The sequence below is a fragment of the Salminus brasiliensis genome, chromosome 18, assembly GCF_030463535.1.
Source record: "Salminus brasiliensis chromosome 18, fSalBra1.hap2, whole genome shotgun sequence".
NCBI lineage: Eukaryota > Metazoa > Chordata > Actinopteri > Characiformes > Bryconidae > Salminus > Salminus brasiliensis.
The window spans coordinates 18,617,196-18,640,128 of record NC_132895.1 but is presented as its reverse complement, the minus strand read 5'-3'; the positions used below and the strand labels follow the sequence as shown (position 1 = coordinate 18,640,128).

Below are 22,933 nucleotides of genomic sequence, written 5' to 3'. Positions count from 1 at the left end.
AGCATTAGCACTTGGATTTAGGCTTAATACCTGCCCACCAAAAAGCCATATGGTGACACATAAGGGTGTAATTATTTCTTGCACTCCAAATAAACTGAACTCACACTTACGCACTGTGAATCAAAGATGTGTTCAGTTTTTGATGCTGCTTGATAGACAAGTCTAAAGATGGATGTCAAAGACCCAGTTACAGCCTAAATTTGGACTCTGAATGGACTAGAATTAGGCCCTAATCCTTCTATTCATTCTTCATGATTAATTGTAACTGCATTGAAATAGATACAGGGAAGAAAATACATGGAACGTAAAGCATAAGCTGTGCCACTGATCAGCTCACACAGTAGTCCAGCGAGTAACTGTTGAGCTCATCACATAGAGTAGCTCAGTGGCCTTCATTATATTGGCACCGTAAAAGAAATGAAGGGTGTCACTATATCAGAGCCATGGCATGGGAAGTGGATTTGTAGAGATGGAGACGGACCGAGTGATTGAGAATGAAAAGAGGGACCATGGGTTTGTCTGTGTGTGACACATATATACACACACACACACACACACAGTTATTTCATCTCACAGGCCTGCTGACTTGGCTACCCTCTTTGTCACTGCTGTGTGGCTGCTCTCATCAGCAGAAATGTGCACACCCACACACACACACATGCAGACACTTTAAACACACTCAAAGCTACATTTGAACACACACACAGACCCAGTACCTTACACACATACACACACACATACACCTTTCCTCTCTGAACATTCTGTGAGCTGAGCAATGTGCTGACTGCAGTGGACAGTCAATGTACAGCTATTGTTCACACACGACAGCCGGGTTAAGATTGAGGTGTTGAGGGTCAATTCAGTCTCTATAAACTTTAGCCTACCAGCCGGTTTCATAAATAAGCATCATGTTATTTCACAATCAGTCCTCAAAGTTTATCTATACATGAAGGTAGTTTTTACTTATTGATACTAATTGATTAGTGTAAAATAGATGTTTTCATATGCTTTAACCAGTGTAAAGTACTTAATAAATATTTACTCAGTATAAATAAACGTAATACAAGTTTTAAATCAATAAAAATACATTTGACAGTAAAACATTAAGCACAATTCCACAGATTATTGTGACTGCTGAACCTGAGTCCTTCATAGTTCCAAAATGGAAACTTTATAGAAAAAGTAAAAGCGTGTTTAACGTTAGATGGTTTAATGGTTTAATTAGTTTAATGGGGAATATTTAATCACTTTGATAGGTCCAGTCATAGTGAAATGTTCACATAATGTAAAGATAAGTACAATAATAATAATAATAACAATAATAATAATACATTTAATTACATTCATACACTTATGAATGTGATTACTCTTCTTTGTAACTTCAGGAAGTCTAGATTATCTATTATTGCTTTCCTACATGAATCCCACACTTATGGATTTCAGGTCATACTGACCTTTGGTCTGTTAATTATGACTGTATAGCATCTATATAATTTCTTTATTTAGCTTTACTTACTTATTATCCACAATATGACGTGCAAATAAAATGACAATTTGGACTATGCTTTAAATTGGTGTATGCTGGAAACTAACTTGCTGCACTTGCTAAATGTGCCATGAGATTTTTGTTTTCTGTTTAAGAACTAAATATTGAAACCTGTCCATTTATGACGTTGGTCCTGTAACAGTCATCCTTAAATGTAACTTCCAATAAATACTACACAGGAAATTTGTGTTATATCAACACGGAGAGTGTTAAGAATTAAATTAATCACTTTGGGAACAACTCAACTAAACACTATGATGTGTTTTAAAGGTGTTACTAAACAGGCCACAGAACATGAAATTAGAAATTTGGATTTCCAGTACAGAGCAGGGGAAAACTGACCCACACAGAAAGTGAAGTGCCAAGGCCAGTTGTGGTATGGCTCCATGGGCTGCAATATTTTTCATGGGCGGAGCTAGCTTCATTGTGAGGAGTGAGGTGGGAGAATGAAATGCCCACAGCTCAGCCTAGAGACAAAAGGGTGCCAAAGCAAAGTGCTGACGGCAGCCCAGGTCCACAAGCCACGGAGCCCCATTCACCTCAGGCCTGTATAAATAGCCCCACACATGCCTGGCCAGGAGACCACTTGGTGGGAACTCCCCCCAGCGCACACAGCTCATTCATTGGGGTAAGTCTTTCAAGCACTGAGTTCCATGCCAATGAATTGGCCACATGACATAAAAGCTTCATCTGTACTCGTAAAAATAAAGGGTTCTTTGGAGTGATGCCATAGAAGCACCACTTTGGATTCCTAAAAGACCTTTTGGTTGAGTGGTTTCAGAACCATCCACTGAAAGGGTCTTTAGGGAACCAGAAGTTCATCTATGGCATCGCTCCAAAGGATGCCTATTGACAGCTTTATGTTTTGGGTGAGATGTGAAAATAAATGTTATCGATCCTGACTAACAGTGTTCTCTATTGGAAGTAGATAGTCATGGTGTTTGCAAATGACATATGTGGTAGTGAGTCAAGTACCCATTTCATTTAACCTGATCTGGAGGTACCTGGAGGTACCTGTGTGAAAGATCTAGATCTACATTGCTCCTTAAACAGGTCTCCTTCTTGCTCACAGGTCAATCAGTACCGAGATATTAGACATGGCTTCGACAAACCAGATGAACATGCCCATGGGACCATGGAAGGTAAAGTCTGCTTTTGGACCTTCCTGGCTTCCTGGCTTCCTGACAATCTAACCCATTTTTTCTTTCACCCTCTGTCCAAAAAGCTGCTTCTTGGAGTTGGAGTTGTTCATTTTCTCATGACATAAACGATTGATTATGTGCATCTGTGTTTTCTATCAGATCACTGTTTATGACCAGGAGTACTACCAGGGCAGATGGTGGGAGTTCACCTCTTGCTGCAAGAACGTTATGGAGTATGGCATGGAGAACATTCGCTCCCTGAAGGTGGAATGTGGAGCGTAAGTTACTTCTGCCATATAAACATTGTTAAACAACTCAAAGAAAGCCATAACATACTGGACACTTAACTAGACACATCTGCATCTACTTATTTGGAGTACATTTAGGTTTACATTTTCGAACTATATATCTTTTTTGTAGCCCTTCATCAGTAATCAGTTTCTGGAAACAGGACCAAATATCTGTGATTTTGGTGACGGATAGGAAAGGGTTAGGTAAAGTTGATAATGGTAGGAGTGTTGAAATTACTAATGGCAATTCTTTAGAAAACAAGTGTGTAGGGCAGAGGTGCTCAAATTGGTCCTCAGGGAATCCCCTAGATGGTCCACATTTTGATTTGGGAGTTGGGGTTGATAAGAAATGCATCAGTATGTATCAGGACTGGTTTAGGAATAACTGGTCCAGAACAATGGTTTTCAAGGGACTTCAGGGAACCCAGATGGGAAACCCACAAGGGGAGTTCCTGATGATCAGTTTGATGAACTGGTCCATGGCACTTAACACTTTGGCAGGGGTTCATGGTTTCACCTTATATGAGACAAATAAGTACTGAACCAAGATTGACACTGTTTTCTCACTCTCACCTGTTCCTTTAACACTGTTCTCCATATTTCCTGCACCCAGCTGGGTGGGTTATGAGCATTCCAGCTTCAATGGCCAACAGTTTGTCCTGGAGAAGGGAGACTATCCTTGCTTCGAGGCCTACATGGGAAGCCACGGTTACCGTGTTGAGAGGATGATGTCTTTCCGCCCCATCTATTCTGCTGTGAGTGCAGCAAGTGGAAATGAAAGGAGCAAATTAAACTTTAATCAGTTGTGATCAGGCACTGTCTGTAAGCAGGTATTGTGGGCAAATGGCAAGACTTCAAGTTCTACTGTTTCTCTTCATGTTGGAATAGAACCACAAGGAGTCCCGCATGTGTGTGTGGGAGTGCGAGAACATGATGGGCAAACAGTGGGACCTGTGTGATGACTACCCCTCCCTGCAGGCTATGGGCTGGCACAACAATGAGATTGGCTCTATGCAGGTCCAGGGTGGCGCGTGAGTACCTCCACCGGTTGCTTCACTATAAGCACATTAACACATGAAAATGAACAGTTGCCATATTATCAACATTATCAATCAAACAAAGGGGATTTGTGCTTGGGTGGGTGTAAAAGTGCAGGTAGATAGGTCATGATACTTATAATATACTTATAATAATGACACCTGAAGGCATTTTCACAGTATACAATATGTATCATGATATACGTTCTTGTCTTGATAATAGGATACTGCAGCTACCTCAGGTACAGTGGGGAATGTCTTTTGGCTGTAGGCCACGCACTGACTGGCTCTGCTTAATTTAATCTCCTCTTCTAGCTGGGTGTGCTACCAGTATCCCGGTTACCGTGGCTACCAGTACATCATGGAGTGCGACTGCCACGGAGGCGAGTACAGACACTACAGGGAGTTCGGAACCCACTCCCACACCCCCCAGATCCAGTCCATCCGTAGGATCCAGCACTGAGCAGAACCGTCTGTGTCCTTCCTCCCTCCAGTACCCTCCTCCACCTCCAATCCCTCCACCCCTCCGTAGCCAGCCCTGCAGGACGGGCTTAAGCCCCAGGACTGCTGGCTGACCAACTGGTGCTACATCAATGTATCAATGTCCACAGCACTTTTTAACCCACCTCCCGAGGAAAGAAGAAAGACATAACTACAGACAGAGGGAACGATGAGCCGAGAGTGAAATTTGACAAGGGAAAATCTTAAAAGGTTTGGTGTTGCAGCCAGTCGGCTGCCTACCCACAAGGCGCCTGGGACGTTGCTCTTCTTTCTATGCGACCATCATTGTCATGGTCAACTTCTGTACAAGACTTGACGAATAAAGAAACAAGCAAAAGAGCTAGAGAAAACACAATGGATATCAGTCGGGCATGTGTTGTGTGATTCTTTTTTCTTCTGTTCCTCTTAAAGCTAGCATTACATACATCTTGTTAATTCAGTAGTGCAGAATAGTAAACTTCATCCTAATCAGTTTTCGCTCTCATGTTTTTAATCTTTCACTACAATATCCAACATGCATTCTGCAAATATGTCATGAAACTACTGAGAAACATTGGGGGACTCAACCAATTCTGATTACTAGCCTAGTGACTCATCTATAAGCTACTATAACAGAGGTGGCGGAAGTACACAAGTCCCATACCTATACATAAGTTAAAGTCCAAATACTCTAGTTTAGAGATACTTTAAGAAAGGTTCTTTAAATTAGAAAAGTATGGTTTCCATTTTTACTCAAGTAAATGCATAAAAGTACACACTAAATGTACTGAAAGTAAAAAAGTAAAAGTAATTTAACCTAATTGTTATTTAGGTTTCTATTTATTTTTTTAAATGATAGATCTATATAATGTAGATAGATCTAAATAATGGTCTGTGCTAGAACTGCAGAATCACCTGTAGCAAACAAATTTGTAACATTAATGTTTTTTAAACTTTTAATGTAAAATAGCATAACTTAAGTACTAAATTTGGAAGTTTCCTTTCATATCATTGATCGTGATGTGGTAATATATTGAATAATATTCTTTCTCTGCTCTGATATCCTGAACATATGATTATACTATAGTCTGGTCCTGTCTTTTTAATTTTGTTCTGTTTCTTTGTCTCTTTGGGCATCTCAGTTATAGTATATCAAGGTCATGTCTAAGCTAGCAAAACATAAGCTCGGACCAGCTGGTTCTAGTGAGGTACTAATTTAATAGACTGTATAAACTCCAGACGAGAGGGCAGAGCCAAAGCTCAGCTTTGGTTAAGTTTCACAGGAACTGAACCTTTCACAGATTCAGCTGCACTGACAGCAGCACACAATTAGCTGCCTGATTAGAAACTGCATTAAAAATGTAAAGTTACGAGACTGTTTTGAAAATGTAATGAGTAAAACTCATTTGTCTTGTGAAATGTTGGAAGTAGAAGTAAAGAGTTTTGATTGACAGGGATACTCAAGTACAACGTTTTTATGCTTCTTGCTTACAAATATAACCAAGCTAGCATTAGTGAAAATGTAGTGTAGTTCTTGCTTCTTCGTCACTTTAATATCTTAATGACAATTAATTTGATTAGTTTCAGTGCTGCCTGAACCTTATGGTCACGTGACATGTCTTAATCAAAATGTAACGTGTGGCAGAGCTTAGAACAGTTAGGTTTACACAAAGCAGGGATGCAATAGGTAGATACTCCATAACTGTTCACATTACAGTTCTAAAAATTCCGCTGGAGGAAGAAAAAAGTACTTAGTCACTTGCTGCCATGTAACTGCTGGTCATTTGAAAGGATCTGCATAGTCACCGGTTTGGGTGACTATGCTTCGCTACACCAATAAGAGTCCTTGGGCAAGACTCCTAACACTACACTGGCCCACCTCTGTAATATGGGTAACCTTGTAAGTTGTTTTGGATAAGAGCGTCAGCTAAATGCCATTAATGTAAATGTAAATGTAAATGTAATAACCACTATTAAGGAAAGTGTCCCACACCCAGATTAAGCTCTAGGCTGGAAGTAGACCAGTGTAAAGAGGGGCTTGGACCCTTTTCGGCTGGGTGCCAGCCAGACAGCAGCCGACACTTCACCCGGCACGCCTCCTGGCTGCTGGATTGTAACCAGCACTTGAACTAGCACATTCTAAAGCAGCCAGAAATTCAGCCGGCACATGCTAAAATAGCTGGCACACTACGCAGAACATCTTAAAGCAGCCTGGCACATCTTCAAGCAGACGACACCAACCAACAAATCTTAACACAGCCGACACTTCAAATGGCACGTGTTAAACAGGCGGCACACCATCCGGAACAACGTAAAGCAGGCCCACCAACTGCACATCTTACAGAGGCCGGCACACCATCTTGCACATCCTCAAGCAGACAGCACACCATCCGGCACATCTAAAAGGAGCCGGCACACAATTTCAATACAATTTAGCACAGCCGGCACATAATGCGACACATCTGAAAGCAGCCGGCACACCATCAAGCACATCTGAAAGCAGCCGGCACACCAATTGGCATATGTTAAACAGCCGACACATCTAAAAGGAGCCAACACACAAGTCTGGCACATCATAAATCAACCTGCACACCATCCGGCACGTTCTCAAGCAGGCGGCACACTATCCAGCAAATCTAAAAGGAGTCTGCACACAATTCCTTTTTGGCTGGGTGGCGGGCAGCAGCCAACAATTCACCCGGCACACCTCCTGGCTGCTGAATTGTGAGCAGCACTTAAACTAGCACTTTCTAAAGCAGCCAGAAATTCATACATACATGTTAAATTAGCTGGCACACTACGCAGAACATCTTAAAGCAGCCTGGCTCCTGGGTCTTTAAGCAGACGACACCAACCAACAAATCTTAACACAGCCGACTTCAACCGGCATATGTTGAAGCAGCCAGTACACAACTGGCATAAGATAACGCAGCCGACCCACCATCTAGTACATTTTACCAGCAGCAGGCACACCAAATGGCAGTTTACAACAGACAACAACAGCAGCTGATGACAGAAACATTGTGAAAAGTGAAGAGTTATGAAGCAACCGGCACACTATCCGGCACATTGTTAAAAAATTGGTTAAAAAAACATCTGTGCCTAAATTCCTCACATGTAAACCTTGTATCTCCTTGCTGATGTAAAGCAGGCAGTTCCTTTCATGATGAATGGATCAATAGAAATGCTCCATTGACTTCAGTTAGGAGTTGGGGTTTATTTCCTTCTCCTTTAAAGCTGCTGTTTTGAAGACAGGAGTCTTTTTCAGTGACAATGACCATATGCAAATTAGTTTAATTAACCACAATATGAATCCTCAGAGAGTGGTTCATCTAGACTGGGGTTAAATTAAAAGCTCATTTTGGGTTCAATGTCTTTAAATATAATAGGAAACACACTGAAAACACACACAAACTGTTCGCTTATATATCTGTGTATAAACAGTCAAATATGTTTTCTTGAAATAAAATGCAAATTCGAAAGAGTGCAAAGAGTGCAAATTCGAATAAAATGTTTAAATATCAATTATAAAGTCGAAGCAGTTGCATTCGCCACACGCGCGTTAAATCGCACCAAGTGCGTGAAAACGCAGCAGGCGCGTAAATACGCACAAGACGCGTAAAAGCGCATAAAATGGGTACGCCATGCATAAATGCCATTAAGAGCCTCAACCAAATCAGCTGTAGAGAAGAACAAACAGGTGACTACAGCTTAGATGTGGATTAATAACAATAGGTGTTGATTAATGGATCTGGACCCCGTCGTCCTGGACAGTTTAGAGTAAAGCAGGCCACTTTTTGGTATACATGGGAACAGTCCACTAACACTGCTGTTAGTTTTATTAAAACGGATCTTAATCTAACTTTGGTTTCTGGGTAATTCAGCTTCGTGCGTAAATTTCTCACATCCAAACCTTTGTTTTTCCATTTTTACCGGATTTACTTGTGAATCTGTGAAATGTGAATCTGGTAGTTCTTCTTGATATTGTGAGAGATGCCTGTACTGAAGTTACATTTTGTATTTCATGTCAGAAAAGTTTTGGTTTGTTTATGTATTTCGTTTTAAAAATAAAATAAAAAAATAATCTAATCTAGTCTTTTTCTCAAAATGGTCCTCGGCCGGGAATACAAGTGCCAGGTAAAGTACTGGATGGTGTGTCGACTGGTTTAAGAAGTGCCAGTTGATGTGCTGGCCGGTACCCAGCACACAGGAAACTGCACATTTGGACCACTGTAATGCAAAAGTTTTACCGCTGAAAATAGTGTTGAGTCTAAGACTAAGCTTGATCCGAGTCCTGGTGTTCGTTTATTGACGTTCCTGTACGTAAGTAGCTATGTAAGGCTCAATCTGAGGGACTGGAGGTATTGTGGACCAGCAGGTACAAATTGTAGACATACTTAATGTTTACTTTACTCACAGGCAAAAATTCTTTTCAGATTTCCATATTTGTTTCTGTGATTAAACTGAATAAATAATAAAAATGTTAATAGTTTTTTAATGGTAAGTACTAGAACCATTTTTGGGTTATGAACTATTGGTTTGGGTTAACTATGAACATAAATAGCTTGTGATGAACGTGCAAAGACCTGTGTTGTTGATATGTTTATTTAATAAATACATAATACATAAATAATATAAATCTCAAATATGGACAATTTTAACGTACAGAGAAATCGCGACATAATGACTTAATGCACCCAAAGGTGGTGGGAAGTGGGATGGCAGTTTTACGATGGGAATTAAATGCCATTTTTGTATGTATTTTATTGACCAGGGATATGGCATCCATTTGCGTCCAACTTCGAAAGAAGCCCTGATGATCTAATCAGATTTATAAATTATTCAGTAATAATTATGGAGTATCGGTTTCCGGAAGTCTGCAGATAGGAGTCGTTTCCGCTGAATGTGGCGGGAAACACCTGCGCTGCGCGTGACTTGACTAAATCGTGCTAAAATGGCCAAATTCTGCCTCATTTTAACGCAACTTTTCGCCTTTCTGCTCGTGGTTTACCACGTTAACAGCACTTCTGAGGCGGATGATGAGGAAACGTATGATCTGTACTACAATTACACCGCGCTTACCCGTCGACTTTGGGGTTTGGTTGAACAATACCCGCACATTTGTAGCCTCTCGAGCGCGGGGAAGTCGGTTGAGGGCAGGGAGCTTTGGGTGATGAGGGTGACAACTCACCCCATTACTAACGTCCCGGGCAAGCCCCGGTTTAAGTATGTAGGAAACATGCACGGAGACGAGACGGTGTCTAGACAGGTGTTGGTGTATCTGATTGAATACCTCTTAAGTCATTATGGAGCTGAACCCAGAGTGACTGAACTCGTCGACAGCACGGATATTTCTATAATGCCCAGTATGAACCCTGACGGCTTTGAGAAGGCCACGGAGGGGGACTGTGTGGGTGGTGTGGGTCGAGGAAATGCACAGCACATCGATCTCAACCGGAGTTTCCCAGACCAGTTTGATCCCTCCAGTGTTCTGGCAAGTGATGCTCCCGAGGTCACAGCTATCATTAAGTGGATTTTACGGAAAAAGTAGGCCCTCCATATATTTAAATTCAGTTATGGAAACTAATAAAGGCTTCTGTTAGTTCTTGGGTTAACTGTAAGCAGTGGTTGGGCCATTGTGTGTGTTCCTGAAGGACTGATGGGCCTTTCACAATGTAAACACTCCTAGCACTTTTACATCTGTGATCTGTGACTGATTCCAGACACATTTCTAAGGGTCCTACAGCACACCAGGGCTTACCAGTATATTTTAAGTCTGATCCCATTAAGTAGTAAACATTCAGGGTTTATAATCATTTTAATAATATTGTTTTCAGCAGGACGAGCATACATACTTTGGTCATTTTGTGTCATTTTCATGGTGTTTTCCAGTAGATTGACACTACATAGAGAAAAGTATTCAGTTATAAGGATCACCTACATATTCTGTAATGCTTATAAGGTAGTTTGTAATAAAATGTACCAGTATGTTAAATTGTTTTACTGTACTTTGCCAACAATGCACCTGTATTTGTCAAGATTTGTTCTATCAGGTAACTTGCATGGAGGCTCTGTAGTAGCCAGTTATCCCTTTGATGACTCCAGCTCCCATATGTGGTCAGGAGTGTACAGCAAGTCCCCTGATGATGCCCTCTTCCAGTATCTGGCGAGGACCTATGCTGAAAACCACCCCATTATGGGAGAGGGCAAGCCTCATTGCACTGATGACCCAAATGTGGAGTTCAAAGATGGCATTACCAATGGAGCAAAGTGGTATGATGTGCAAGGTAAAGGGGTATATATATATATATATTTTTTTTTCTGTATACAGGGCTGTAGAGTGTATTCGGGGTGCCCATGTCTAGAATATCTAGAAATTAAAGCTATTTTTATGCTCATGGAAACTCCTGGAAAAGAGAAAATTGCTAAAATGTCTTAATATTTGTGAGATGGAGAAATAATTGACTGTTCACATATATATTAGTATTTGTTCAAATATTGAGTGCTAGGACTATTCTTAGTTTTCTTTTTTTGGCTTTAATTTTATAAAGCGGTTATTTAACTTGTCAGTCCATTCCCAGCTCTGAAACCAATAACCTCACATTTGGAAAAACACCACAGGACAAAGAGGAATGCATAAAATGGAAAAGGTTTTCATGTAGTAATAGGAGTTTAATCCAGTAACCATGTATGTAAAACCTATTGTTACTGAGGGCTTTATTCTTATTGTATTTCTGGTGTCATATATGGGAGTCATGCTCTTTTTTTTGGGGGGGGGCGGTTTTGGGAAATGTTCTCCTATAGTAAGGAGCCCTGGTATTTCATGTTATTGCGTTATGCTGTTTATTTAAACTCTAGGAGGCATGCAAGACTTCAATTACCTTAAAGGAAACTGTTTTGAAGTCACATTTGAACTGAGTTGCTGCAAGTACCCACTGGCTTCAGAGCTGCATACTGAGTGGAATAATAACAGGGAAGCTCTGTTGGCATACATGGAGAAGGTGAAAAAACACAAATAACATAGTGGCTGGAAGCGCCATGCGTTTTACATATTTGTTAGTTTATACTAATTTGTTTACTGTGTTTATATAGTTGTTAATATAGTCTATGTTTATTATGTATAGTGTATATATAAACGTGGCTTATAAACTTAAGGATAATTGTGTTTGGTAGATTAATTCTTTGTTGTAAGAATGCTTCTTGGCAATACATCTTATACTGTATTGCAAAGCTTGTTATTTTCCCTTTTAAATGGTGCCACATTTGTAAGAAACATGCATTTGTGGGATGAGCAGCTGAGCTGAGTATGTGGGTTATGCATATGATTAATTTGCCAAATCCTCTCTGCCAGTGCATATTCTGAAATGGCTTATTCTGCTGTTGATATATTGGCCATTGAACAATCTTATTAATTTAAACAGGAGCTTTAATAACGTGTGGAAGAACCAGAAATGGCCACATCAGCCTGGCACCTCCTTCTCATGCTGGTCACCAGCCTGGTCACGCTGCTGTATGATGGCATCCCATTCTTCAGCCAGTCGCAAGTCAGCCAACATGGTTGTGTTGGTCACTCTGGCATGAACAGCATGCCCAAGCTGATCCCACAATAGTTCAATGGGGTTGAGGTCAGGACTGATTAAAAAGGGAAATTAACAGGCGTTCCAATGGTAATCGTTTTGTTGCCAAGAAGCATTGTTACAACAAAGAAATAATATACTAAACACAAATTTCCTGACTTTTTGTGGCAAGTTTAGTTTTTATTAACATCTATCAAAAAATCTGATTAAAAATTTACAAATGTTTGTTTTTCTTTCAAGGTCCATATTGGGGTCAAAGGTTTTGTCATGGCCAGTTCAGGAATGGGCCTCCCAGATGCAAACATCTCAGTCGCTGGAATAGATCACAACATCACAACCTGGATATTTGGAGATTACTACCGCCTGCTGCTGCCAGGAACATATAACCTCACAGCCAGCTCTCCTGGGTAGTTAAAGATAATCATTCATTTTAAGAGAATTTTAAATGTTTTTTGTATCTTGTATCTAAAGAGAAAAAATATGGTTTTAAAGAATATGGTCACTGAACCCTGCTGTCCAAAAACAATTGGCTGCACAATGGCTCAGCAGTCTAATACACTGCTACTGTTGCCCAGGCCATGCCGTTTTGCCATCAGCAGAAGTCTGAGAGAGCACAAATGGCTGCGCTCTCCCCGTCATTAATCTTGAAGCAATGTTGGCCCACGCAGAGGCCTGTTAGCTGGGGACACAATGCTTTCCTCTGGCCTCTTGGCGATACCACAAACGGCAGTGGCTGGCTTTGAAAAATTATTACAATAACAGACTCTGGTTTCTAAACCTTTCTGAAACATTCAGTATTGGATTTACAGTTATTTCAACCTGGTTTTGATTGTTTTAGTAAATCTCAAAGTGTTTAATTGTTAAGTGTAATTGTTTTTTTTCTAACAACAAAATCATAAAGGAGAACAAAAACCAAAATATTTGGTAATATACTAAAACTGGACCGTAGATGTTTGTCTTAACTTCAGCTACCAGAGAGGTCACACTGATAAAACCTCCCCATAAAACATTCTGTAACTGTCTTGTCAGTGTGTAAACTGTGCTTTGTCTTTCTTGTTTTCTCAGGTACCTTCCCAAGACTGTAAATAATGTTGCAGTGGTTGAAGGCAAAGCAACGTCACTGAATTTCACCTTAAAGGATTTAAGTGAGGAGATGCCAGCACCAGAGCCTCCAGCTAGTCCTGTACCAACTACGGCATTCGCTCCAACTGATCAGAGTCTTGATAACCAAGGAGCTTCTCCTCCTGCGCCCTCAGTCCAGCCACAAGACTTTCGTCATCACAGTTATTCAGAAATGGAGCTGTTCTTGCAGCAGGTTAACAGTGTTCATTCTTCAATCACCCACCTCTACTCTGTGGGTCAGTCTGTGCAGGGCAGGGAGCTCTATGTCATGGAAATATCCACTAACGCTGGCATTGATGAGACAGGTGCACCTTGTTGAGCTTGTTTTTGCTGTTTACACATGAGAAAAAAAGCAAGGCCAAATCAGCTGATTGCTTAGCTTTATTTATGTTGCTTTTGTTTTATCCTCTTTTGGATAGGCAAACCAGAGATCATGTTTGTGGGAAACTTGCATGGCAGTGATGCTGTTGGTCGAGAGATGCTCTTGAACCTGGTGGAGTACTTGTGCAGTAATTACGGCAGCGAAGCTTTAGTCACACGACTTCTTAACAGCACAAGAGTGCACATACTGCCTTCCATGAACCCTGATGGTTATGAAATGGTACTAGAAGGTAAGGTTGCTCATCTGGGGAGCATAAAATATTGAATTCTCCATGTTTCTTTTAACCAATCCATTCTGTCTTTCTCAGATGTGAGATACAGCAGTAATCAAAACACAGACTTGAACAGTAACTTTCCTGAACGGTCTTATGAAAAGAATTTTGCACAACCAGAGACTGCAGCAGTGATGGACTGGATCAAGGCTCACTCTTTTGTTCTATCTGCTAGTGTTATTGGGGGTAAGTAAAAAATTTCAGTGCCTTGTTAGAGTTTTTACTCAATATCAAACTTGGTACTATGCCTCTGGTTTTCTTGCTTTTAGGAATGATTGGCGTGAAATATCCTAATTCAGCTGGATCCACTGATGAGGCTCTTTTTAAAACAGTTACAGAAGCATGTTTAGTGGTAAGTGTTCAGTTGGTACTATCTGATGATACTCTTTGGCTGCCTAACATGTTTATTCCTGCTTTTGGTTTCAGGAATACTCGTCTCTACAGATGTCCGAGGCCTGTGACTTTAAGCACTACGTCTCTGCAGGCCCCACAGGTGAGACCTAGTCTTGAGTGTTATACCAGTGCAGTACCTACTTGTTTGAAATGAACCCCTCTTATATACTGTATATATCATATATATGAATATGTGGAACAAGCATCTGAGTTGATGCAGTTACCATACACTGAATGATGATTCTCTCTATAATTGGACATTTTTATAATTCATGCAGCCGGGATTGATATGCAGACGTGGGTGTATCAGAACACAGACTCTCTGGGATTCAGCATTGGCCTGAGCTGTGATTTGTATCCAGAAGCTGAAGACATGCTGACATACTGGAAACAGAATCATAGAGTTTTACTACAGTTCATCCAGCAGGTGCTCTTCTCTGCTGACCTTCCTTAAGTAGTTCCTAAGTTCCTATGTAGTGGTGTTGTCTCCACATGATGGTTGTGAAGATTGTGCTGCAATAGTGATTGCATATTGCGTAAATAATATAATTGCAGGTTCAATCTGTCTCTGTTATTTGCATGTGCATTTATTTGTTAATAGGTTCATTTTTCGGTAAGGGGTAGAGTAACTGATGTCCAGTCTGGCCAAGCTATTTCTAACGCTACTATTGTAGTGGACGGCTCCAAGCACCAAGTGCACACAAGCAACTCTGGGCAGTATTGGAGGCCTCTGGCTCCAGGGAAGTATGAGCTGCAGGCTTCCGCTCCAGGGTGAGAAATGAAAATTGTTACTGTAAAGCAAGTGTGGCCAATCCTGGTCCTAGAGATCTACCACCCTGTAAAGGTTTGCTCAAACCCTAATCTAACTCACCTGGTCCAGTTAATGGACAGTTAAAGGCCTTTGGGGTATTTAAAATATCAGAGGCAGGTGTGCTGAAGCTGAATTCGCCAGGATGAGAGCTCCAGGCCCAGAATTGAGCAGCCTTGCTATAACCTAAAAAAAGGAAAATGAGCAAAAATAATATATTTGTTGTCATTTGCTATTATAGTAGTAATTAACATTATTATAGTACGGATTCAACAGGTAATTTATACGTATAAGTTTTTGTTAAAGGCTAATCAATAAAATGTATTCATTTAACAAACCTGCACATCCTCTCAATGATTTAACTATGAACAAACAAAGAACCCCCTAAAGACTTCATTAAAAATATATAAAATAAATGTGATTAGATATAACTAAGTTGGTGTATCAGCCTCTATTTCTTATTGTATGAGAGATCAGTAAGAACGTTTTAAAATTATGCATCATTTTCCATATTCTGTTCTAGTTGTTCACCAAACAATGGGAAGCTACTCTTGTTTTATGGAATAATAAACAGTTCTAAAACTAGGCTGTAGTCTAGGCTCTTTTATTTTCTCCATATGTCCTCATTATCCTCACCCTTAGCCCAAAGAGCTGAAAGTGCTCTTTGGAAAATGCAAAATGAAACCTGTATTGACAATATTTTTTGGTTTCATTGAGGCTACTGAAGTGAATTGCTGTGCTCTGTTTCCTTTTCCAGATATACTTCGGTTTCAGTGTCCGTCACAGTTTCAGACACTCGTGTGGAGCAGGTCGATATTGGGCTGACTCAAGAACATCTCTCACAACCTGCAGACCAGCTGGAGGAGGAAGAGTTCGAGAGGCTGCTGGAGGACCGTTCTTCTGCTCATGGACTTGAGCAGCTCATCCAGAGTCTTCTTCCAGCCGGAACGCTACGCTACAGAACCTACAGAGAACACTCTGAGTTCCTACAAGCACTTACCCTCAACTTTCCTCATATCACTCGGCTGTACAGGTACCTGGTTCCTTTACTATCACAAGCCTGTAGAAGTACATTGAACTGAAACGTGTACAGTAGCAAGTAGTTTTCAAGTGTGAACAGACTCTTGTGTTTCTGGGGGATCAGTTTGGGTCACAGCTGGGAATTCAGGACCATCTGGGCTCTGGAGATCTCGGGCAGTCCTGAGTCATCTCAGCCCACAGAGCCCAAGATGCGCTATGTGACGGGTGTCCATGGCAACGCTGCAGCAGGGCCGGAGCTGCTGCTGGAGTTTGCGTCTGTTCTTTGCATAAACTATGGTGGGAATCCTACCGTTACCAAGGTGGGTGTCAGGAGTTTTTATTTATTTATTATTATTTGGTTATTCAGCCACACTTCTAACACAGAAGGCTGTAAAAAGTATGTAAATTAAATTGATGACCGTGTTCTTACAATTTGTAATGAGCCTTCTGACTAACTACAGTTACAAATTAGCGTTTCTGTGGGTGTTTGAGTCAAGGTATCCGTTTGGTCCAGCGTAATGCCAGTCAATCTTTAATTGTCTTGTTAATAATTTGTGAATATATTTAACATATTGCAAGCAGTATTGCAATTGCCATATGTAGTGATATCACAGTGCTAGTATTTTGCCTACATTGTTTAGTACAAACTGTTCATTAGCTTATAAGCACATGCCTAAGCAAAAAATGATTAATTCCCAGTTCCTGTGCTTATTAAGTTGATTGACAGGAGCAGGATCGTCATTGTGCCTTGTGTGAATCCAGATGGAAGAGAGGTGGCTCAGGAGGAAAAGTGTTTTTCCACTGCAGGGCTTACTAATGCCCATGGTGTGGATCTTGACACAGACTTCCTTTATGGTCAGTAATCCCACTGCAAAGGGCACTGCAGTAATTTGTTTGCCTTTCTAGATGCAGTACATGGACATGATTAATATTTAAAGGGTTTGAGTGCTAGAAACCCAATACTTTCTGTAAATTTGTTTAGGCAGCTTGTCTGTACAGCCAGAGACACGTGCCATGATGGATCTGATAGAGGGAGGAGGCTTCTCTCTCTCTGTAAACCTGGAAGGAGGTTCTCTTCTGGTCACTTACCCCTACGACAGAGCTACACAACCTGGTTCATAAAAGCTTATTTATTGTTTCTTTAAATTCAAAATTGATCAGGTAAAGATGGGAAAGTGTTTTTCTTTCATTTATGTAGCGCAAAGCGAAGAAACGCTGAAATATTTGGCCTCAGTGTATGCCAACAATCACCCTGAGATGCACTATGGGGTTCCTGGATGCAAATATGGACCAGGTACATAAAAAAATGTAAAGAACAACAACGGTCAACATTGTAGTTCATAGTCATTTTGATCATAGGATTTGTTTTAAATACGGTCTTATGGAACATATGAATATTACTCTACTGAAAAGGGCTGTGTTCTATGCTTAATGTGAATTATCTGCTCCAACAGCCTTAGTCCAAGGAGGAACTGTGAGAGGTGCGGAATTCAGCAGTCACTCGGGTAGTATGAAAGTACGTTTAGATGCCTATTTTAGGGCACTGTATGTTGTTAGGTCTGAACAATAATATGGTAACTCATAATACCATATCGAAATCAAACTTTGGTATTGATGGATGTAGAAACAAAGGGAAGCAGAAAAAATACCTACTACTTCACAGTGAGTTTTAAACAACGATAATGGCTTACTACCCCACAAAAATTACTTGTAATTTTCTGAATTGTGAGATGCTTAATCATTAAGATTACATAGATAATGACTGAGCAAGTATAGTTCCATAAATAGTTGAGTTAAGATAGTAAAAATTATTATAAAAACTTTCTAATTTTGTAAACAGCTGTTTTCAGTGCCATAAGTGGACTTTTATTGCCCTGTTTGTTCACATGTTGTTGATCTCCCCAAATATCAAACATTGAGGAGGACTACCGGGCTTAGGATTCCTTTTGGAACAGGCACAAACTCCTTTACATTAAGTTACCTAGCAATCCATTTTGAATTCCAGAGCCAGTGAAGATTGGGGTAGGGATTCCTATATTCCTCGCAATAAAAAAAATTGGGTATATAAAAAGTGAGACACTATGGAGCAACCAGAATAAGGTTTTTTTTTTTGTTTATTATTTTTTTGTTCCTTAATTTAACTTTTACCGGCAACATTGTCCATCTCTAGTTTTTCAGTTCTGGTGCAGTCAATGCCATCGGAAAGAATGTTGAAGTGTCTAAATTTGTTCTAGGATTTCAGCATGGATGTGGCTCTGTGTCCTGAGATCACGGTGTACACCAGCTGCTGTCTGTACCCACCTGCCCAGCAGCTGTTCTTGCTCTGGGAAGAGCACAGGATGGCTCTGTTTGCCATGCTGCTGGAGGTCAGAAAAGCTTTCACATTGAATCTATTATGCCACTGTCCTCAAACTGCAAGCCAGATTTACCTTGTATTGTTAACTGTGTAAATAAGATAAGATAATCATTTATTAGTCCCACAGTGGGGAAATTCTCATATATCTCAAATATCCAAGTTAAGGGTTTTATGAAGCTTGTTAACATTTGGTCACAGACTGAATGCACAATTGTAATTGTATAAACTGTTTACACAGTTGCGGAGTCGAAACAAAATTCACTATATTAACGTATATATACAACACATAAACTTTTTTCTTTCCATTAGAAAAACTGTATGGCCTGTATACATACGTGTAGAACTATAACTTTCCAAAATGTTTGCAGTTGAAAAACTGATGCAGTACTACATATTGTACAAAAAAAAAACATTAAATGTTTCCTTTTGACAGCTACATAAGGGTCTGAGTGGTGTGGTGAGAGACAGGAAGGGACAGCCTGTGTCTGATGCAGTGGTCAATGTGAACGGCTCTGTGTTTGTGCGCACAGACACACAGGGCTACTTCCACACACTGCTGCCTCCAGGCACTCACCAGCTGCAGGTCTATGCTCAGGGCTTCCAACAACAGCTTAGACAGGTTGGTCAAACTCAACCCTAAATGTTTCCCTACAAGACACCATCAATCTGTCACATGTAGTAATGTAAGATTACAGGTGGGCACAGCTCATAGTTGGTAAAGACTGACTATTACCTGTAATGTCCAGCAGGTGGTAGCACAAGCCATACATTTTATTTATTTGCTATTTTGTTGTGGTTATTATTATTATTGTGGTGGTATTACTCCATACTCCATTTTTTTTTTATTTTGTCAATCCTCAGGTGAATGTATCACCACATCAAATGGCAAGTCCTCTTCTAATCGAGTTCACTGAAAACAGTACTCATTTCAGCCAAGAAGTGGTGCTGGCTGCTGCTAGTAAGGAAAGATTCTTTAATTTAAGCTTTATTATATACGTAGTATGAACAGAGATAGAAGGTGAGTGTGAAGTAGTAGTATTCTAGTGGAGAAAACTGAAAGCTCTGTAAATACAACCTTTCTTGATCTTTATATCCTTATATGTAGTTATGTACTAGTAGAAGAACCTGTAGTAGTGTTTTTAGTCAAATGAAATAATAACTCAAGTAAAAGTAATCATAACCTAGTTAAAAAAAGAACTGCACTAGGCAAACTAAGCATGTAATGCATGTAATGTTGGCTACTTGCAGCCCACATCTGATTAGTTATATCTTGATTCTTTTCTGTCAGTCTCCATACCGACTGTCCTGCTCTCCTCCCTGCTTATCTGGCACTTCCGCTCAGCCAAGTTCAACCGATGCCGTGATGGAGTGCGCTGGTTGCGTCGCCGTAGAGATGACCTTCAGATGGAGGCTATTGTGTCAGAGAAGTCGCCCCTGCGGCAAGTGTTTCTGGAGGAAAGTGAGAGTGAGGATGATGCGTTCTATCTAGAGCATCACTGACAAATCTCAACAATTGTTGTTTACATCAGTCCGTAGGAACTGTGTTTTTTTTCTTGTTTAATGTAATTTAAATGTTATTTGATGCAATAATAAAGTTTATAAGTGCGTTTTGTAAAGTCATCTCTGTTTATTGTAGATCCTATTCACCCGATTGGAGTCCAAAGAAATGTATGACTTCACTTTCCAGCAGGCAGTGCTAATTGCGAACCCACAGAGATCGATAATTGGGTGAAGCTAGAGCTGGTTTACAGGTAGTATCGGGTCCCTGGATGACTGGCCATCATTTTTAAATCATCTTAGCATCAGAGTGCTGATCAAGGATCAGATTTCTTGTGGGCTTTTGTGATGATGTGTGGTGAAAGAAGCTGAACCTGCACTGCTAAGCTGAGGTTTTTGTGACTGTGCTCTCTTTGCTGTTCTATCTGTAGGCAGCTTTCACACATCCGAATCATCTTGGTTTGATTAATGTCTACGCAGACCTGTTGGGGCAAGATTAGAGTGCAATTAGATGTGCAGAAATTCACAAGAAAGTGCATGCACATAACCGAGAGGAGTGTGCATATTGGAGTACTTGGCACAAAGGAGAGGTGCCACACCCAGTAAGTACAGTGATTAAATCCCCAATCATGTAATAAATGTAACCAGTTGTTAAATCACAGTCTATAGCCACTTGTTTCAAAACCCCAAATGTCTGCAGTTTATGAATATGCAGTCTAATCTGTATGCAGTAAGTTATCTCTGTGCTCCAGAATGGTGGTATGGAAATGCAATGAGGTAAAAAGAGTGTTTACTTGAACTGGCAAGTATTTGCACCGGTGTTGGGTGAACCACCTAGGAACCACCCCAGCCCTTTTATACATGGTCCAGGAAAGGGTCACTGTCCAGCTACGCATAAGCTGCCAGATGTTATCTGAATTGCGTTCTGCTAATAGATTTTGGAGGATAAAACGTGTGGGGTTTTTTTTCTTTTTCTCCAGAGTGTGCAGGGAAGAACGGGGCTGGGCTGGGCTATTGGGACAGCAGAGAACAGCTCAGTAATGCAGGAAGTCCCAGTAGTGCTCACTTCCAGTAAGTGAAGGATGAGGAAAGAGTGGGGAGGGGTCAGGGTGTCTGTGTGTGCACATGTATGAGATTAGTAGTATGTGTTCATTTATTATTTATCTGTTTAAATTAGATCATTCTTGAATTCATCACATAACTAATACAGTTGTGAAAAAAATAGGATTACCCATGGAAGGCTTTTTAACATATTTAAACACATGGAATTTTGATCTTCATTTTAACAGTATTGAGAGATGGAAGTGATATAACTAAACACATACAACTGAGAATACATCTTTAACCAGGTGCACCACATCACAGATGATTAGAACACTGTTAGAGAGGGTTCTGGAGGAGCCTGTCTTATTTAAACCTCAGACAGACTTTAGTCTGGTTTGTTCTTGCTTGTTGAAGTAACTGGTATCACTATGGCGAGGTCCAAAGAGCTCTCTCAGGACTTCAGAAAGAAGGTTGTAGATGCAGATGAGTCTAGAAAGGGATTTAAAAGGGTCTCAGAACACTTAGAAATCAGCAGGAAATAATTAACAAGTGCAGCATCTGCCAGCATGGCCTGGCCAGGTCAGGCCGCCCTAGCAAGTTCACCCAAGAGCAGACCGCAAGATGAGTAAATAAGTCTCCAACAATCCTAAAATGTCATCATGGGACCTACAGGTAGCATTTACCATCAGAAAGGGACTTCCTGCCTTTGAAGTTCATGAGAAGTGAGCAAGGAGGAGACCTTAGCTGTCAAAAAAAAAAAAAAAACTGGGCAAGACTAAAGTTTGCCTGTAAACAAAGACCAAGACATCTGGATCAGTGTGCTTTGGACAGATGAATTTTGAGACTTTCTCCTGATGTCACCTCAATCTCTCAGTATTCTTAAAATGAAGATCAAATGTTCACATGTGTAAATATATTAAAAGGCAAAGTTTTTGTATTTTTTGAGATTTACTGGAATTCCTGTAACCGTTATGATTTTATGTTTTGTAGGATTTGTGTAAAAAAAAATGCATAGAGGAATCTGCATAAGCTGCCAGCTTATAAATATCAGTGTCATCAGCACAGTGTTAATTGCTTGAACTTCAGACTGTGGTGTTTACTTTCCAATGATATTAAGGTAAAATACTTTATAGTGTGTGTTTTAAATGTGACAAAATCATGAACAATTGCATGCAACAATGATTTGACAGACAAGCAGAAAATACGCTTTCATAGTTGAACTGTGTTCTCCCATGGGTCATCTGAAGCTTCTCTTCTAGGGAAGAGTCTGAATGAGTCGGAGAAGCAAAGTGCTATTGATTTCTAAACTTCATCTGAGCAAACTCTCCGCTGCACAGACAGTGTGTGCTCCTCAGTTTTTCCAAACGGAGGCGTTCACCTCAGTTGCTGGATGTCGGGAGGTGGGTGTTGACCAATAAAATAGTGACACATGGTTTAGTTGATATATGATTAATCAAATAACAGAAAAGAAACAGGTAATGGAATAGATACTTTATTGAAAATATATACATCTTGCACCAGTTAAATAAATGTGGTTAAAATCAGTAAATATCTCTAAAGATATAAAGTAAGTAAACTGCTAGGAAAAAGATTGTGACATGTGAAAACAAATCAGACTTGACCTTCCTGTCTGTCTCTGGGGGAAAAAAAGCAAAGGAAACCTTAATGTTGTGTCAGATCAAAAGTTGCCAGTTCTGATTGGACATGGTCTATTCCACTCTACAGTCTAACCTAGGACATTTTCACACTTGCACTTTTTAGTCCTGTTAATTCGGACTCTGGTTCACCCTTGGTGCAATTTGTTTGGGCAGGTGTGAATACAGTAATCACACTTGGATGTGGACAAAAACAACTTCACAGAACCTTTAAGAAGAGATGGTCTCTGTCTGGTCCCAAACAAACTATGGTGCAGTTAGTTTTTGGTGAGAATGTGATCTGACCTCGATCCAACCCAACTATCAGGTGTAT

The 22,933-nt window shown here is 40.3% G+C and overlaps 2 protein-coding genes across 2 annotated transcripts; both read left to right on the top strand.

The window, feature by feature from the left end:
* The first annotated feature begins 2,643 nt into the window (after window positions 1-2,643).
* On the top strand, window positions 2,644-4,478 carry cryba1b (crystallin, beta A1b). Its single transcript, XM_072662660.1, has 5 exons — window positions 2,644-2,688; window positions 2,848-2,966; window positions 3,592-3,733; window positions 3,867-4,009; window positions 4,331-4,478. Exons 1-5 carry the CDS (start codon window positions 2,644-2,646, stop codon window positions 4,476-4,478), a joined length of 597 nt encoding a protein of 198 aa, XP_072518761.1.
* Window positions 4,479-9,653: 5,175 nt separating this feature from the next.
* Window positions 9,654-20,962, top strand: cpdb (carboxypeptidase D, b). Its single transcript, XM_072662539.1, has 22 exons — window positions 9,654-10,042; window positions 10,535-10,782; window positions 11,354-11,496; window positions 12,313-12,479; window positions 13,138-13,499; window positions 13,614-13,805; window positions 13,884-14,033; window positions 14,117-14,199; window positions 14,274-14,340; window positions 14,519-14,667; window positions 14,842-15,011; window positions 15,806-16,081; window positions 16,193-16,388; window positions 16,785-16,923; window positions 17,051-17,182; window positions 17,267-17,362; window positions 17,523-17,584; window positions 18,303-18,434; window positions 18,858-19,043; window positions 19,286-19,382; window positions 19,713-19,889; window positions 20,904-20,962. The coding sequence occupies exons 1-22, from the start codon at window positions 9,669-9,671 to the stop codon at window positions 20,960-20,962; spliced, it is 3,657 nt and encodes a 1,218-aa protein (XP_072518640.1). The 5' UTR covers window positions 9,654-9,668.
* The last annotated feature ends 1,971 nt before the right edge of the window (window positions 20,963-22,933 follow it).

What these genes read in the sequence shown, in the direction of transcription:
- cryba1b (XM_072662660.1), top strand. Translation starts at nt 2,644, where the DNA reads ATGGCTTCGACAAACCAGATGAACATGCCCATGGGACCATGGAAG. An exon ending in TCCGCCCCATCTATTCTGCT is followed by an intron (nt 3,734 to 3,866) that starts GTGAGTGCAGCA and finishes ATGTTGGAATAG; the next exon opens with AACCACAAGGAGTCCCGCAT. An exon ending in ATGCAGGTCCAGGGTGGCGC is followed by an intron (nt 4,010 to 4,330) that starts GTGAGTACCTCC and finishes CTCCTCTTCTAG; the next exon opens with CTGGGTGTGCTACCAGTATC.
- cpdb (XM_072662539.1), top strand. Translation starts at nt 9,669, where the DNA reads ATGAGGGTGACAACTCACCCCATTACTAACGTCCCGGGCAAGCCCCGG. An exon ending in AAAGTGGTATGATGTGCAAG is followed by an intron (nt 10,783 to 11,353) that starts GTAAAGGGGTAT and finishes TTTAAACTCTAG; the next exon opens with GAGGCATGCAAGACTTCAAT. An exon ending in ATCTGCTAGTGTTATTGGGG is followed by an intron (nt 14,034 to 14,116) that starts GTAAGTAAAAAA and finishes TCTTGCTTTTAG; the next exon opens with GAATGATTGGCGTGAAATAT.